General features: G+C 32.4%; 1 protein-coding gene across 2 annotated transcripts in view; it reads right to left on the bottom strand.

Moving 5' to 3' along the window:
* Positions 1-1,017: 1,017 nt before the first annotated feature.
* Positions 1,018-15,862, bottom strand: part of LOC149925334 (calcitonin gene-related peptide type 1 receptor-like) — a 75,922-nt gene continuing 61,077 nt past the window's right edge. For both annotated transcript variants that reach the window (XM_090160042.1, XM_090160043.1), the window contains 7 exons: positions 15,695-15,758; positions 13,076-13,164; positions 11,595-11,730; positions 10,999-11,040; positions 10,760-10,862; positions 9,320-9,364; positions 1,018-1,921 (listed from right to left, as the gene is read on the bottom strand). In XM_090160042.1, the coding sequence (XP_090016168.1) occupies positions 1,878-1,921; positions 9,320-9,364; positions 10,760-10,862; positions 10,999-11,040; positions 11,595-11,730; positions 13,076-13,164; positions 15,695-15,758 (523 nt within the window). In that variant the 3' untranslated portion in view covers positions 1,018-1,877. The remainder of the gene's footprint in view (positions 1,922-9,319; positions 9,365-10,759; positions 10,863-10,998; positions 11,041-11,594; positions 11,731-13,075; positions 13,165-15,694; positions 15,759-15,862) is intronic.

Genomic DNA, 15,862 nt, shown 5'->3' with positions numbered 1-15,862 from the left:
GTACAATTTAAGATTTGATTTCTGGGTGAGAGGAATATGAATTATAAACCTGATCTGCCTAACTGAGATATCGGATAGTTATGATCTGAATAAGCTGATCAGTTGGCTGTTTGAAGCACTAGTGGTCTCATGTTCTCTATTAACCTGAAAACGTTCTTGGTTCTACGAAATAAAAAGTATCTTATCGGATATTTTATTTTATTGAAATAATGAATTGGAGAAGATTTACAGATTGTTTAATCCGCTTACAAAACGAAAGTAAACGTTGTCAATAACGTGAAGTGTGCAGTGTACAAAGCTGGTGTCGACTTCGAGCTAATGGCCAGTTTGTCCGAGGGGAAAATGACCATCTGTAATTGCGTTGGAAGTGGGTAGTACGTGAAATTGATGATATTCCTGACAATATATTTTTTATGAAAAGAAAAGCTAAAAGCCTAAAAATAAATCACCTTTTTTTTCCTATTCCTCTTTATCAATTTCAAATTAATAAACGTTTCTACGAAAATGGGCGCCTGAGATGAAATAAAGAGGGAGCCTATGAACGAAATAATGTTAAGAGTATAGGGATGGATACTTATATTACAATATAAATACTATGTACTTCTGTTAATATGTATATAGGAAAATAAAAACCAGCATTTCACGAAAACTGTATTTTAATTACACAAATTAATTATACACAATATCTTCATCAAATTTATTTACAAAATTTTGTTTTATATTATATAGTTTTCGAATGATTTAGATCACAGGTTATAGTAACATTTATACAATAATTCTTCCATTTTTGTAATACTTTTTTTACATACTTTTATACTTAATTCGCGTGTACATCGAAGTATGGTAGTTTTTCTTATACCGTTTTTAGGTGCTCTAGTTCTCTCTCTCTCTATATATATATATATATATATATATATATATTTATATATATATATATCTCTCTCTCTCTCTCTTCTAAGTATCTATCACGAGTAAAAAATTAAATTCTTTAATTTAATTTAAATTCTTAAAGGGCGATGAGACTAAATGAACTAGGATAAAGTTATCGCGCGCTCGTGGTCCATTAACGATCAAGTTTTGTTTCGTACCATATTATTCAAACTTCGGCTGAAAATTTATCTTAAAAGACCACGTTAGAAAGGGTCTGATTTACAGATCTCCTTCGTAAATTCCAAGATATTTACAAATCTGTAATTTGTTTAAAGGGAATACAGCTTCCAATACTTCTGTCAACCCCTCATTTGTGCTGCTAAAATTGTTGGGGTGTTCCGTAAAGAACGCCTCGATGGTTATATTGCCTTTAAAGATATTTTTTTTTGGTGTAATGTAGGTTAGAATATTATGATTTTTGAGTCGTGAGCGGATCGTGCTGTTTTTAAAGAAGCGTTAATTAATTATTTTTATGAGAATAATTCGGGTCATATGGAAGAATATACGTATTTATATCATGGCGAGAATGTACTCTGGTATTTCGTGGAGGGGTATAGCGTGAAGATTATATTACAAAAGCCAAAATCGTGCTTTTGACTACGTATCCTGTATGAAATTCTGACTACCTTTACAAAATGTAAATTACATTCCATTATCTATACGTAGCTAAGAACTCTAAACTACGAAACTTTCCCGTGACAGCGCGCTCTAGTGGTTAAATACGTAACCACTCAATCGCGTAACGGATATCGGAATTACGTCATGGCTAAATTATCTTTCGTTAAACCCGTTAGATGGTGCCGTAGAGTTAATCGCATCGCGTTGTCTTTCGCCATTAGCTAAGTCAATCGCGCTATGACTTATCCGTGAAAGGATTTCAAGGATTTAGCTGACGTGTTTTCCGAATTCCTTTGTTTTCGCTCTTATTACTGGATCTTTCCTTCTTGTTAAGCTACCGTGAAGCATTGACTTTCCCTGTGTTTAGCCAAACCTACGGCAGAAGGGAGAAAACAAGGCTTAGTGTTAGTGTTGTAGGAGAAGATAAATAATTCTGAGCTTCTATACTGGCAATAATACGCTGTTCTGAGAATGGTCGAGCAAAAATAAGGGTTTTTTTGGGAGACAGAACAACGATCTATTTATATAGGGGATAAACAACTTAGCGTCAATTTTTATTGTTTATGTACTACCGAAATATAGCCAATTGTCTTTTGACGAGTGCACTTTTCGCTTCCGTGTGATGGACTGTATCGAGTCCTCTAACACACATTTTCACGAGTAAAAAATTGCCCACACTAAGTAGTTGCGATTCACTTAATCCACAAACAATTTATCTTTTAAAGATAAGTATAAATCTCGCTATCACGCTAATGTTATTTCCTTGAAACATGTACCTGTGGAGGTTCCTTTTTCAGAGGATACAAGAAATAGATATGATCAAGGTTTTTCACTCAAAGTAACTTACATCGAATTATAAATTATAATTTATAATGTTATATTATTATATTACTAATAATTATAAGATATTTATTATGTTATTATATTACTAATAATTATAAGATATTTATTATATTATTATATTACTAATAATTATAAGATATTTATTATATTATTATATTACTAATAATTATAAGATATTTATGATATTATTATATTACTAATAATTATAAGATATTTATGATATTATTATATTACCAATAATTATAAGATATTTATGATATTATTATATTACAATTAATTATAAGATATTTATTATTTATTACATTACTAATAATTATAAGATATTTATTATATTATTACATTACTAATAATTATAAGATATTTATTATATTATTATATTACTAATAATTATAAGATATTTATTATCTAATTATATTGCTAATAATTATAAGATATTTATTATATTATTATATTACTAATAATTATAAGATATTTATTATATTATTATATTACTAGTAATAAGATATGTATCATATTATTATATTACTAGTAATAAGATATGTATCATATTATTATATTACTAGTAATAAGATATGTATCATATTATTATATTACTAGTAATAAGATATGTATCATATTATTATATTACTAGTAATAAGATATGTATCATATTATTATATTACTAGTAATAAGATATGTATCATAATAAATCATTTTATTTTTGGCGATTTTAATTGGTTTTTTTATTTTTTAAGTTATTACGTCTGTTTTTCTTGACCGATTCGTTAATAATTTGAGTGCAACGGTAATGTAAACTAAATTTTAAATTAATCAAAATTAATTGTAATTTTTAGAGAACCTATGCAGGTACATTTTCATAAATGCATTGAAGTAATTAATAAGCGATTTAAATCAATGATTTAAAAAATAACTTGATTGAAATCGAAATTTAAATCAGGCAACCCATAGCTGAAATGTTACGACACAAAATCAAGTTATCGTTTATTTTAAACAATTTTATACTGGTTTTCCTCATTTATGATTAGTTTTCTAAAGATGAAACAATAAATAAATTAACTTAATTTTTAAAGAAATTTAATAGTTTTAAGGTTTCTTATGAAGTCGGTTGAAGTATTTGTATTATTTAGTAGGTATTTAGTAGGTAAGGGGTATTTCCAAGTGCTCCTTGACGAAAAAGTAACTTCGCTTGTCGATACCTAAATTTAATAAAAATTTTATACCCATATATTAAGGATTTCGTAACTGGTTCAAACTACGAAATCTTTTAATCGAGTTATACGAAGTTAATTAGCTACGTACTACGTAAACATAACGTACGTAGACCAAGTAATTAAAACTTCCGCTAATGAATTTTTGTCGAGACTGTTTTTGGGGATACACGAAAGATTTGTAAAAAGTTGTGGCTAGTTTTAAATCCTTTGATGTTTCTGATAGTTCCGTCCTTAAGAACGTCTTAGCCCTTGGGCGCACGCAAACGCCCGTGACCTCGATAAAACCGGACGACGGGGGCTGGCTGGCCCCTAAAACGAAATCTCGCCATTCTGTCAGTTTTCGAAAGCACGTGTTGGTGGGTTTGACAGGCAAGTCGAATATCCAGGCAACAGATTTCGCTGCCAATATTAAATCTAGCTTTTCCCTTCCTAACGTCCCCCTCCCCGGCTTAGGGCCTGCACTTCGGTCGGTACGAAGAGGTTAGGGCTGTTAGTACGTCTCGTAGACTGTACCGGTTTGGCGCCTTCCGCCCTGTAAGGTTAAGGAAATCATAAGCCGCTGCTATTTTTTTCTCGTGACGTCCATTGCGCGTTTCAATATCCGGGTTTTATATCGGTCAACCGATTTGGCGCCATCGTGGGACACATTTTTCGATATTACAAAAATTGCGGTGGATGGCTTAGACACCCTACCTCCCCCATACTTTGTAAACTGAATTTTGAAACGTATTTCCGTCTGTCAAGGTAATATCATTCATAGTTTTGCGGTTTCAACTTTAGGTATACGCGCGGGGGTGTGTTTCCACCAGTGTTGGCAAGAACCAACCAGACTTGGTTAATTAACCCTAGTTTAAACCAAAATCCATGGTTAAAACCACTTTTTTTATAAAAAAAAATATTGAGAAATGAATTATAAATATTGAAAAAACTAAAACTTAACCTTCACCTTTTGTCGTAAGTAATTAGAGCTAGATATAAGCAATTCGGTGATCTTAAAATTCATTTTGCTCGTGAAAATATGCCGCCATGTTAGGGTATAAAAGCGGGTAAATAAGTCTGCTATACCTCACAATGTAAAGGTACTGTCACGCCCAAAAACGTTATTTTTAAAACGGTCAATTTGAGCATTTTCGAAGTAATGAGGGCTAGATATAAGCGATTTGAGCATTTTTTAATAAAGGTTTTAACAGGTTTAAGCCACCGGTTACAACAGGTTTTAACCATACTAGATTTTTAAATTTTTAAAAAATCCAACCCTGGTTTCCACCTTCGCTTTGATTTTAACATACTAAGAAAAAAGATTAGTAACGTTTTCTGCCACTAGTTGGAGTAAGGACTCCATCGGTATAATGCTGTATTGAGTAGAGTAACTCTAAAATAAATAAGCTCTAGCTTATAAATGCTTCTAAATATCGCCGATTAATTAATTCGTATCAAAAGGAAATTAAAAATTACAGTTTTTGGGTATTTAGCACGATGGCTGAAGTGTGATTAAAATGTCTATTTTAAATAATATTTATAAATTAATTAAGGGTTGAAATTGGAAATGTAATTTGAACAGGTTTTACATTATTAGCTATTTAACAAAATAAAACAAACTACACGTTTTGGCAATTTTTAAATCAATTTTGTTATTAATATGGCGTCAAGATAATAGGATGGTCGTTAGTCAAGTTTCATTTTTATTAAAACCATAATTAAAGGTAGAAAATTGTTCCGACAAAAATTATAATAAACATCACAGTCAAAAGAATAATCTTTAAAATTACTTTTTCGTGTAAATCATGATAATTCTATTTAAAACCTGCATTACGTAAAACCACTTGAAAGGGTTAAGGTTATAGGGAAATATTTTCCATATTTTCATTAAATAATTTTTTGTTGGAAGAAATAAGTTTCCTAATTTTCCGAAAAATCTTAAACCAAGAAGGCTAACATAACCTGAAACGCTAAGCCTTTTACAAAATGAAGTCGTTATAAAATATCAAAGTACAGTTAATTTTAATAAACCTTTAAGAATTTAAGTACTATCTTCTTTTCATGCAATCGTGAACTCTTGTTCCTTCAAAAACCATATTAAACTCTCAATGTATGGACTAAACGATATCACTTATGTTTCACGTTCCTAGTCGTAGTGCAAGGCAGAATATGACCTTCTCTAACAAACCCGTAATATCTCGAATTTCGCGTATGCAGAAAACGTGTCACCTTTTTTCAGACACTGTAGATATATTCTCTTGTAAATATTCCGAATTTATATAAATTGTTCAATAATAATTTTATTAATGTAAACCTCTCTAAATATTTTAAACTCTTCATTTATTCTGTTTTAAAATTTTTTATTTTTCTTCAATTCATTGGTTCGATATATAGATATATTGTCTTGTAAATACACGGAAATTTAAAAACAAAATTTTTAAATTATATTTAATCTCTAAGTTCTACATTTCTAAATGTTTCAAACTCCACAAATAATACGTTGTTTTGTTATTTTTAACCCACTGTGTGTACAACCTTGTTGGTTCGATGCGTAACTGTTGTTGTGCACGTTAAATTTCATTTCATTTCATATAAATTCTATTGATGTTTATAAACCACAAGTTTTATTACTTTTATCGCCAGTAACATAATAATGAAAGTTTTAAAAGGCGAAACTGTTAACGTGAGAAAATTATTGTGATAATATTAAGGTTGTCTCTTACAAACAAAGAATTCTCCCATTTTAGTTTGGTCTCCAAAAGCAGACATAACTCTCAATGTGTTCCAAAAGAGGGACATCCAGCTTTTCGACTGCTGGGAGAAGGTAAAATAATTTGGGCTATAAAAGGGTCCTTTATGACCCTCTAGGCCTTAACCATTTTCATCGGGCCCTTTTTGACGGCGAATAGTACCGCAGTTAGAGCTTTATTCTCGCAAACTGTCTTCAATATTATCGTTATCATCAAAGTTCTTCATGAGCACTGTCGCGGCTTATATAGACAGGTTAGAACGTACTAAAGAAGGGGGACCTCTACGTACAGTACTGCTGGCCTTTATCCCAATTGCAATTATAGCTTCCCCAAGCGCCACCTTGATTGTGATAAAAAGTACTAATTATTATTATTTTAAATGTAAGTATAATTTAATTATAACTAAAGCAAAAATTGCTGTTTTAAAATACTGTTTTCGTACTTATAAATTATATTTTAATTTTAAATAATTAAAATTAGAATGCAGGTGGCGCTACAAACGGGCATCTACTCCTAAAGCGCGAAAAAGTTTACTAAACAAACGAAATGGCTAAGCCTAGGCTTAATTAAGAAATATATGATTAAATCCTAAGACATATGCCTTCGCCAAATTTTTCAAAGACTTGTTAATTTAATAAACAATAAGATGTAACATTAGTATTTACCTCTACACTGCTATTTCAATTATCTTCAGAAACTAAAATACTCCTCCGCTAATTCACGAGTCACAACTCTATATTCCATAGAAATACAAAAAACTATCCAAAAGCTTGGAGAAGAGAAGTATTCTGGAGTGGAAAATCCCATAGCGGTAATAAGAACGTCCTTTCCCGCCTATTGCTGTTAGAATTACCCAGACTACCCCGGTTTTTGGTCGGACGTCAGCTTTATCTGCCATCATTCTGGCTTGATGACGTCCGACCAAAAAGTGCATGATGGGAATTTTACAAAGCCGCAGGTGGCGCCCGACTTTTCCACTCCAGAATACTTCTCTCCTCCAAGCGTGAAGCCCGTGATGAGGTGTATACATCCGTGGTTTAGCGGGGAAAATCGCGCCCATTTAAATATGTCTCGAGCCTGCGAAGGTACATGTTTCATTTTTACATTTTACATGGATACTTCTATAGCAATAAATATATTATATATTGTTGCTAATAGTTATTCTCAAGCGACGATTTGTATTGTTTTAAATTTTTTAAAGTGGTTTACTTTTGATTGAATGATTTCATTATTACATTGACCATTTTCTTGAAAATATTGTGTTTTTTTTAGGTTTTTAGATAAATTAATCTTTCATTGAATAAATTTCTTGAAAATATTGGTGTTTTTTTTTAAAGATTTTAAGATAAATTAATCTTTCATAGAATTTATTTCTTGAAAATATTGTGTGTTTTTTTAAAGATTTTAAGATAAATTAATCTTTCATTGAATAAATTTCTTGAAATGTTTTTTTTTAAGATAGAAAGATAAATTAATCTTTCATAGGATAATTTTCTGGAAATATTGTGGTTCTTTTAAGTTTTAAAAAAAATCAATCTTTTCTGGAACACCTAGTATTTAATGTTTAATATCGTTAACAAGTATTTGACCAATTTCAACCTTATTTAATTTCTAATTAAATACCATGAACTAAAATTAATTGTAAGGGTACTGATTCACTTCTTTAAGTATTTTTCCTTGGGAACTTTTGTTTTTCGTTTATTTCCTGTGGCTGTACGAAGAAGCGATCGAAAAAAGTTAATTGAATCGAACCTGCCCGTGGCTCGGAAATAAAGTTGCCAGATTTGGGCAGTAGGGGGAGCTACGTTGGTGATATGTTTGCTATCCTTCGGGCCTTCCGCAAATATTGGATCAGCCTAGAAAAATTTAATATCTACCTCAACCTAAAAACGCGCCGAAGGATGGCGCTTTAAAACCCTCCTTTTTTAACGAAAATACAGATGCGGATTATACACTAACCTCTAACGAACAAAATTTATTTTCGCCCAAAACACATCCAATTTAATTATAAATATACAGCTATAAGCATCGTCTTGAACATATTTATCATAAGTAATTTAAATAAAATATAAGTATTCAATAATTTATCCAGCGTTCCGAAGAAGTATTTAACAGGTGGTAAACATTGTGGTAATTTCGTTACGGTATAAAATGGGAAAGGTGGTAAATAATGGTAGATAATTTTAAATAATATATTTTAATGAATTATTTAAGATATTTAAAACTTAAAACTATATTTAAGGAGATAAAACCTATAAGAATTAGAATAAACTTGTAGAGTCCTGAAAATAAAGTTTCAGATCTCTTAAAATTGACTTGTTTATTTTTTGAATGGTTTTCTGGATTTCACATATTACTATACAATATAAACCAATATTTTCCATTATTTAACATTATTTTCCGTTATTTAGCATAATTTACCAAATTTTCCATAACTTACCAGTATTCACCATTATTTAACATTATTTACCATTATTTACCATTATTTACCATATTTACCATTACTTATCATTATTTACGATTATTTACAATTATTTACAATTAATTACCTTTATTTACCATTATTTACCATTAATTACCATTATTTACCAAAAAAGTGGAATTTTTGAAACACTGAATTTATCATTATTTTTGCCAAAGTAAACGTTATTTTTATTGTTGAAAGATTTTCAATTTTCAATAAGTCTTGGCTGATCTATAAAAAAAGAGGCTTGCGATAGCGACTTCTCGGGCATTGATACCTGACACCTCGAAAGACCAATAAGAGCTCGGATAGCTTTTTCAGTATTTATAGAGGTCATAATAAGGTCATTGGCAAAAACATATTATCATTAAAAAAAGCGTCAGTAGAATAAGAAGTGTCATACTTACGTTTCTTAAGTTAATTACGCGTGTATTTATAAAACAGTTTACCTGACACTAAAGAGGAAGGCGGGGAGAGTGGGTGAAGTGTGTTTGAGAAGCGTGAAGAGTTGAGACGGAGCTTACCTTCTTTTCCGGTTGGCCTTACAACGTCGTGTGCTCGTCGTCCCACTGTGGCGCAGCGGCAAATTAAAAAATTAAGTTTCGTTAAGATGGTTTTCCTTTTAGACTGGCGACTATAGCTTAGCTCGACTAACTTTCGATACTTTTAATTATTTAAATTGGGTTTTCTCCGATATTTAAATTAGCCTCTCGAAAGGAATGGAAATCCCCCCCCCCGGGGAGATTAAACAATGACGTTGTTATTAATGGTTGTCACTAGGGCTGTGCGAGTATTCGATCATCATCGATTACTCGGCATTTTTTGAGGTCGAGTACTCGAACTCGACCTCGAATAAGTAATTGGAAGATACTTGTTGATTATCGAGTACCAAAAAAATAACACGACTCGTTAAAATTATTACTCGAGGTTTTTTGTGAATTACTTGACTCGAATATGAGTAAATTTCCCCTTAATCAACTACTCGATTACTCGACTCGACTTCAATATTACTAGACTCGATTAAAAAAAATTCGTACTCGATACCCGATTCGATTGCCTAAAACCACTACTCGCACAGCCCTTGTTGTCACGGTAACGATAAAGATGTTCTCCAGCGAATGAAGAAAATGTGTAATCGCGGGTGCACTGATATTAACTTATGCTTTATACCGTTTATACGATAAATCTATAAATGTTTCATTTAGTTTACCTCTAATAAGAATAATTCATAATATGAAAAATTACGATTTAAATAGTTTTTGATGTGTTTAGGGGCCGTTTACAAATTAATTAACTCAAAAACTAGACATTTATAAATCCCTCTCCACCTTGTAATAATTGACAAGACCCCAAACTCCAAAATTTACGTAACTAATACTCAGTATGCCCCTCCCCGTGTAACATTTTGTACAACTCTCCCCCATGTGTGTTACATAATTTATGAAGTTTTCCGTTTATAGGATACCAAATTTAGGTTAACCCCTAATTAAGAAGCATCCCCATAAAAAATGTATGGGAATTTATGAAGATAACCGTTTACAGGATACCAAAATTAGGTTAACGTCTAATTAAAAAGTATCCCCATAAAAAATGTATGGGAATTTATGAAGATAACCGTTTACAGTATACCAAAATTAGGTTAACCAATAATTAAGAAACATCCCCATAAAAATGTATGGGAATTTATGAAGTTAACCGTTTATAGGATACCAAAATTAGGATAACCTCTAATTAAGAAGTATCCCCATAAAAAATGTATGGGAATTTATGAAGATAACCGTTTACAATTTACCAAAAATTAGGTTAACCCCTAATTAAGAAACATCCCCATAAAAATTTATGGGAATTTATGAAGTTTACCGTTTATAGGATACCAAATTTAGGATTACCCCTAATTAAGAAAAAGCTCGAATAAAAGCGAATAGAGTGACTGCGTGAAAAAAAGAATGTAAAAATGTCTGAACCTGTTCTTACAGTGACGGTGGTGGCCAACACTTTGGAAAAGCGAATGTCCTCGTGGCGGACCATACGCGCCTGTTTCCACCGGTGACGGATCAGACCCAGAATCTGGTTTTAAATTTCATCGCGGAAGAGAAAAAATGAAATAAGATTTAAATGTTTTTTTAGTTTCCTTCGAAAAGGAATTCGGCGCGTTTTCGAAAAACCCCGAGCTTTGAAAGGTTGTCGGAGAAAATGCACTCACCTCTCCGTTAAAGAAGCAGAAAAGCAAGGAGACGCAAAATCCCTGTCCCGTGTCGTGGTCCCCAGGACAGATAGAAAGAAATATGGGTAGAAAAAGGTGGTTAAGATATTGACAAATTTCAGATTCGCAATGGTTCAAATATTTTACCCGAAATAGGTGGTACCCGAACAACAGCCGGACCAATTGTAATACTAACACGCGTTATATAAATTTGGCGCGTAGGTTAAAAAAAAAGATTTTAAATTGAATTTGTCAAGTCAAGTATCCCCCCCCCCCGTTGCATCCTTCGCCTCAATTCTAAATTTGGAATGTTGCGTCGTGTTTCGCGCCCTTTCAACTGTGGCATCTCTTTTAGTTTTCTTCAGAGGCCAGGTCGTAAAGAGTTTTCCCGTGTTACATTTAAAGGCCTTCCGGATTCGCTTGGTATTGTTCTTATCGCTGAGAAATGGAGAAGCGCCATCTAGTGGAGGCCACTTTCCGGGGGGACACGTAAGCCTTATTGGTTAGATTATTTCTGGAACTCTTTCTAAAACGTGACATTCAACACCAAAATATCGACTCGTGTTTCGTTAGTATGTTGAAGGGTCGTTCTGTACCTGGAAAGATGTGACGGTCGCCGACACTGTTTCGTAAAGTTGTTCCCCCGGAGACCTCGGTTCGGGGCGAAACGGCGTGATCACGTAATGGAGGCCCAGTAACGGGATTAGAATCAGAGTGGCCCTGACAGCCTTTCTGCGGAATGGTTTGAAAAATAAAAACCAAATCAAAATCAAATACAAATATAGTATAAATAAATATTTTTGACAATTTCGAGATTGAATAACTTTCAAATAGAAACTAATTAAAATAATCTAATCATTTATAGAACCAAGCCTCCTCTTACCCTTCGATGAACCGATTTTGTACTTCATTTTAATAGTGAAGTAAAATTGATCCCGAATCTTATTATTTTGCACAAAATTTCCCCTAGTCTGATAATTTATATGATTACCCCATGTCTGATTATTTTATGAAACTATCCTCTATTCTGATTATTTTATGAAAATATCCCCCAGTCTGATAATTTTATGGAGCTATCCCCCAGTCTGATTATTTTATATAATTATCCCCACTCTGATTATGTTATGGAATTATTTCCTAGTCTGATTATTTTGTACATTTATCCCATATTCTGATTATTTTGTACAATTATCCCCTATTCTGATTAATTTTACGATTTTCCCCCATCTGATAATTTAACCAAATTTTTTCCGAGTCGGCAATTTTTTCAATATTTTCCCCGCTCGATTTTTCCTGAGACCGAAAGATTTTTCGTAGTGTAATCATTTTACTATAACTTTCCTCAGTCTGATATTTTTACCGAATTTCCGAGTCTGATAATTTTACCAAACGTCCCTCTGTCGGACGAATTTATCCTATTTTCAGCGCCTGACGAATTCATAAAATTTTCCCCTAGTCTGATCATATAAGCTAATTTTCCGCGTCTGATGATTTTACCAAATTTTTCGAGTATGACGGTTTTTTCTTCAATTATTATTCAGATAATTTAAAAAAGGAAATTGCTCTAGTCTGATCATTTTCTATAAAATCAATTTTATATTTATAGGCACGTGAAGTCTTAAAATGGGCTTTCGAAAATTACAACGTGAACACTATTAAAAAAAACTCGGAAGAGAATCTAATTCCGACTTACGTTAGAGAGACTCCAATAATTAATTAGCGTACGAGAAGGGGGGTTGGAAGAGTCTAGTTTCTCCCCTCCTAAATAATTTGCATGCAAATTAAGCGGGGACTTTTAGGATCTATCTACACGAAAGACTCTTAAAATATTCAGCCTTTTTATCTTTATTTTCCTTTCGAATTTATTTAAGCGAATGTCGCTTGTAAAATGTGGCTTACTAATGGAACAGTTTGGAATTTGTCTAGGTCCTTCTAAGTCCATTTACTTAGACCCGGATTGAGTGCCAAGTTTTAATTGATATTGCAGTCGCTAATAATTCATGAAGGAATTTCACGAATGAAATTTTTAGATATTTCGACGGATGAAACTTTGGAGAATCGTTTGTGAGTAACTTACTTGGTGTGGCTGGAGTCGGTGGTGTTATTGACAGCCCTCAACTTGGTCACCAGAACTCGAACAATATTGATGAGGAAAAAGAGATTGAGCTGCGAAATATTGCGAAGAAAATTATTCGTTAGCTCTCTTAAAGGGAGCAGAACCCTCCTTGTTTGGGAGGGTGCGAAATAGCTTCTCTCTTTTCTCGCACATGGCGCTAGTCTAGAACGATAGTAGAAACACCCAATTCTTGTATTAGAGGAAGCGTGCCGCGCTGAAGAGGTTTTCTCACTTGAAACCTTTATTGTTTCATATTTAGTGTTTATTTTTTAAATGCATCCTTAATTAACATATGAACAACAATATCCGAGCTATAAATTAATTATTTTCATAACATTTTGGATAATTATTCAAATATAATTTCTTTTTTTAGATTCACGAAAGGCGTTCTAGTAGATATGAGAAATTAAAGCACTACCAAAGCGGGGATACTTGTAGTAGGAGAATTCCTCTAAAACCACTGTATTTCACACTACGTATAACACGTGGTTAGAAAAATGAGGGAGGGAATTATGTATTGCCCCAAATTCCTGAAAAGGTTATACTCCCTTTATAGAAAATTATTAGTGGTTTGTTGAGATTAACGGTATTATCGTTAGTGTAGGAATTTGTTGACTTGGAGGGCTGGCCTCTACCACGCTGCGCATTGTAACCCGGCCACCTGGGATAAATGCATTAAAAGTCGCCTAAGGTGTTGCCTTTGGTATTAGCTTCGTTGATTATAATTATTATTGATTATTAAATATTTTCATAATGAGAAATTTATATTATGGCTAGACTAGCAATTATTGTTTGGTCAATGAACTTCATTATTTCGGGAAATATTTATAGACCACAGCTCCTATATTTCATAATTTTTTCCACATTTTCAATGTCTTCCTATAACTTCCTATAATTTCCTAAAAGGTACACTTTTGCCTATTTGCAATTATGTAGTTTGAGATAGACGGCAATCAAAAACTAAAAAGTATATTGAATCCCTTATGGTTATAGCATATGTAACATAATTACTCATAAGTATGCCACTGTACCTTTATTCCATTGAAAAATCTTCACTAACGGTTTGTTTCACCACGAACCAGTAAAAAGGTGGACTACGTTAGATTTTAACCTTTTTATTCATCCTAGTAATTTTGGGAGTCACACTATTTGCTACTAACATATTTATTTAAGCCAATGGAAAACCTCGAAATTGAGAAGGAATTTTTTGCGTCGGAATTTTAGTCAGCCCAATGTGGCTTTATTGAAATTTATAAACTCGCTCGGTTTGTGCGGATGAAGTTAAATTATGAGTAAATTAGAAAAATAAAAGGTTGGGGAAAATGACCAATAAGTGATCGCCTACCGAAAATGGAACAAGTCGTCGAAGTGGTATATTCCACCAGCGTTATTAAAACCCATATCAAGCCTAGAGGAGTTAGGCCTAGGCTCAAAAGAATCTGCAACCTTTTAGATGCACCAGAAAAGCTCAACCTGAATTTCAACTATTTTTTCCAATAAACTTGCTTCTTTTATTTGACAATGCAAATTTATTTTAGAACGTGAGTCACCGAGAATTTCATTAATTTGCAAATAAATTACATTAACAGAACTTGACACTATATTGTAGCTCATTTTAGCTCCTAAGCTTTGGTTGTTCAAACCGGTTTTTTACTAAAATAATGGCCGTCGGTTTATCAGACGTAGATCTAATTTTACGACGACATTATCGGCATTTGAGATTCGATGACGTCAAATATGACCTCAAATATGACGTCAAATATTACGTAGGGTACGGATGGCGCAATATCTGTGAAACAAACCGTTAGTGAAGAAATAGAGCTAGTGGCATACTTATGATTAATTATGTTACATATGGTTATAGGTCTGTAATTTTAACATAAATTAAAATATATTTTCTTTAATTTTACAAAAAATCTCTACCTTAAAATCCTATTAATTGACCATAAATTTCCTATTTTTCCGGTAAAATATTTGGGGTTTTCCTTAGTCACCCAGTTTACATCTCCCTAATGTTTCAAAGTTACTATAAATTAACTGTTTAATTCCTTATATTTAAATTTAAACCTACTTAGGTTGGGTTGGTATATTTGTTTTTCAAGTCAAATTTTAAACCTATTTCTCGAAATATCGTTGTAAGTTGCCAAAATATTAATAAAATAAAATTAATTTAATCACGTAAAATAGTTCAAAGAAACACAAAATTAAAAAAACGCAAAATCCGCCCAAAATATCTTAAAAATTCGTTCAAAATAGTTCAAAAACTGCCGAAGCGAGCAAACTTTTTAAAAAACGTGTAAAAACTACCTGAATTTTACAAATCCCACAAAACGCCACAAAAATGCCAAAAATCTACAAAAGTTCTCGATAATATCAATTAACCTCTCACAATCTCCAAATTTGTCGAAACCAGCGTAAATTGCAATAACTACTAAATAAATAATCTTGTGTTCTTTTAAATATCGTGGTTTTTGTTCAATTTTTAAATAAAAAAACTACTAACATTCTATAGAACCGCTTTATAGAAATGTCTATAGAAAGGTTTAGTAAGGATAGTAATCGTGTAATGTGATTACTTACCAACATGGAAAAGCAAACGGGCCCCGAGAGAATCCAGGTTGATGGACTTTCCTCGATCCAACAACTCGACAAGGGAAGAAAAACAACGATCATACATTAACGAAATCATCACTTGAACTTTACTGGGTCTGAGTTTCAGTCTTAAATTGAAGCTAAGGCCGAGTCGCG

The sequence above is a fragment of the Leiobunum rupestre genome, chromosome 10, assembly GCF_980474605.1.
Source record: "Leiobunum rupestre chromosome 10, qqLeiRupe1.1.hap1, whole genome shotgun sequence".
In the NCBI taxonomy this organism is placed as follows: domain Eukaryota; kingdom Metazoa; phylum Arthropoda; class Arachnida; order Opiliones; family Sclerosomatidae; genus Leiobunum; species Leiobunum rupestre.
The sequence above is the reverse complement of the archived record's forward strand: the minus strand, read 5'-3'. Positions and strand labels throughout refer to the sequence as shown.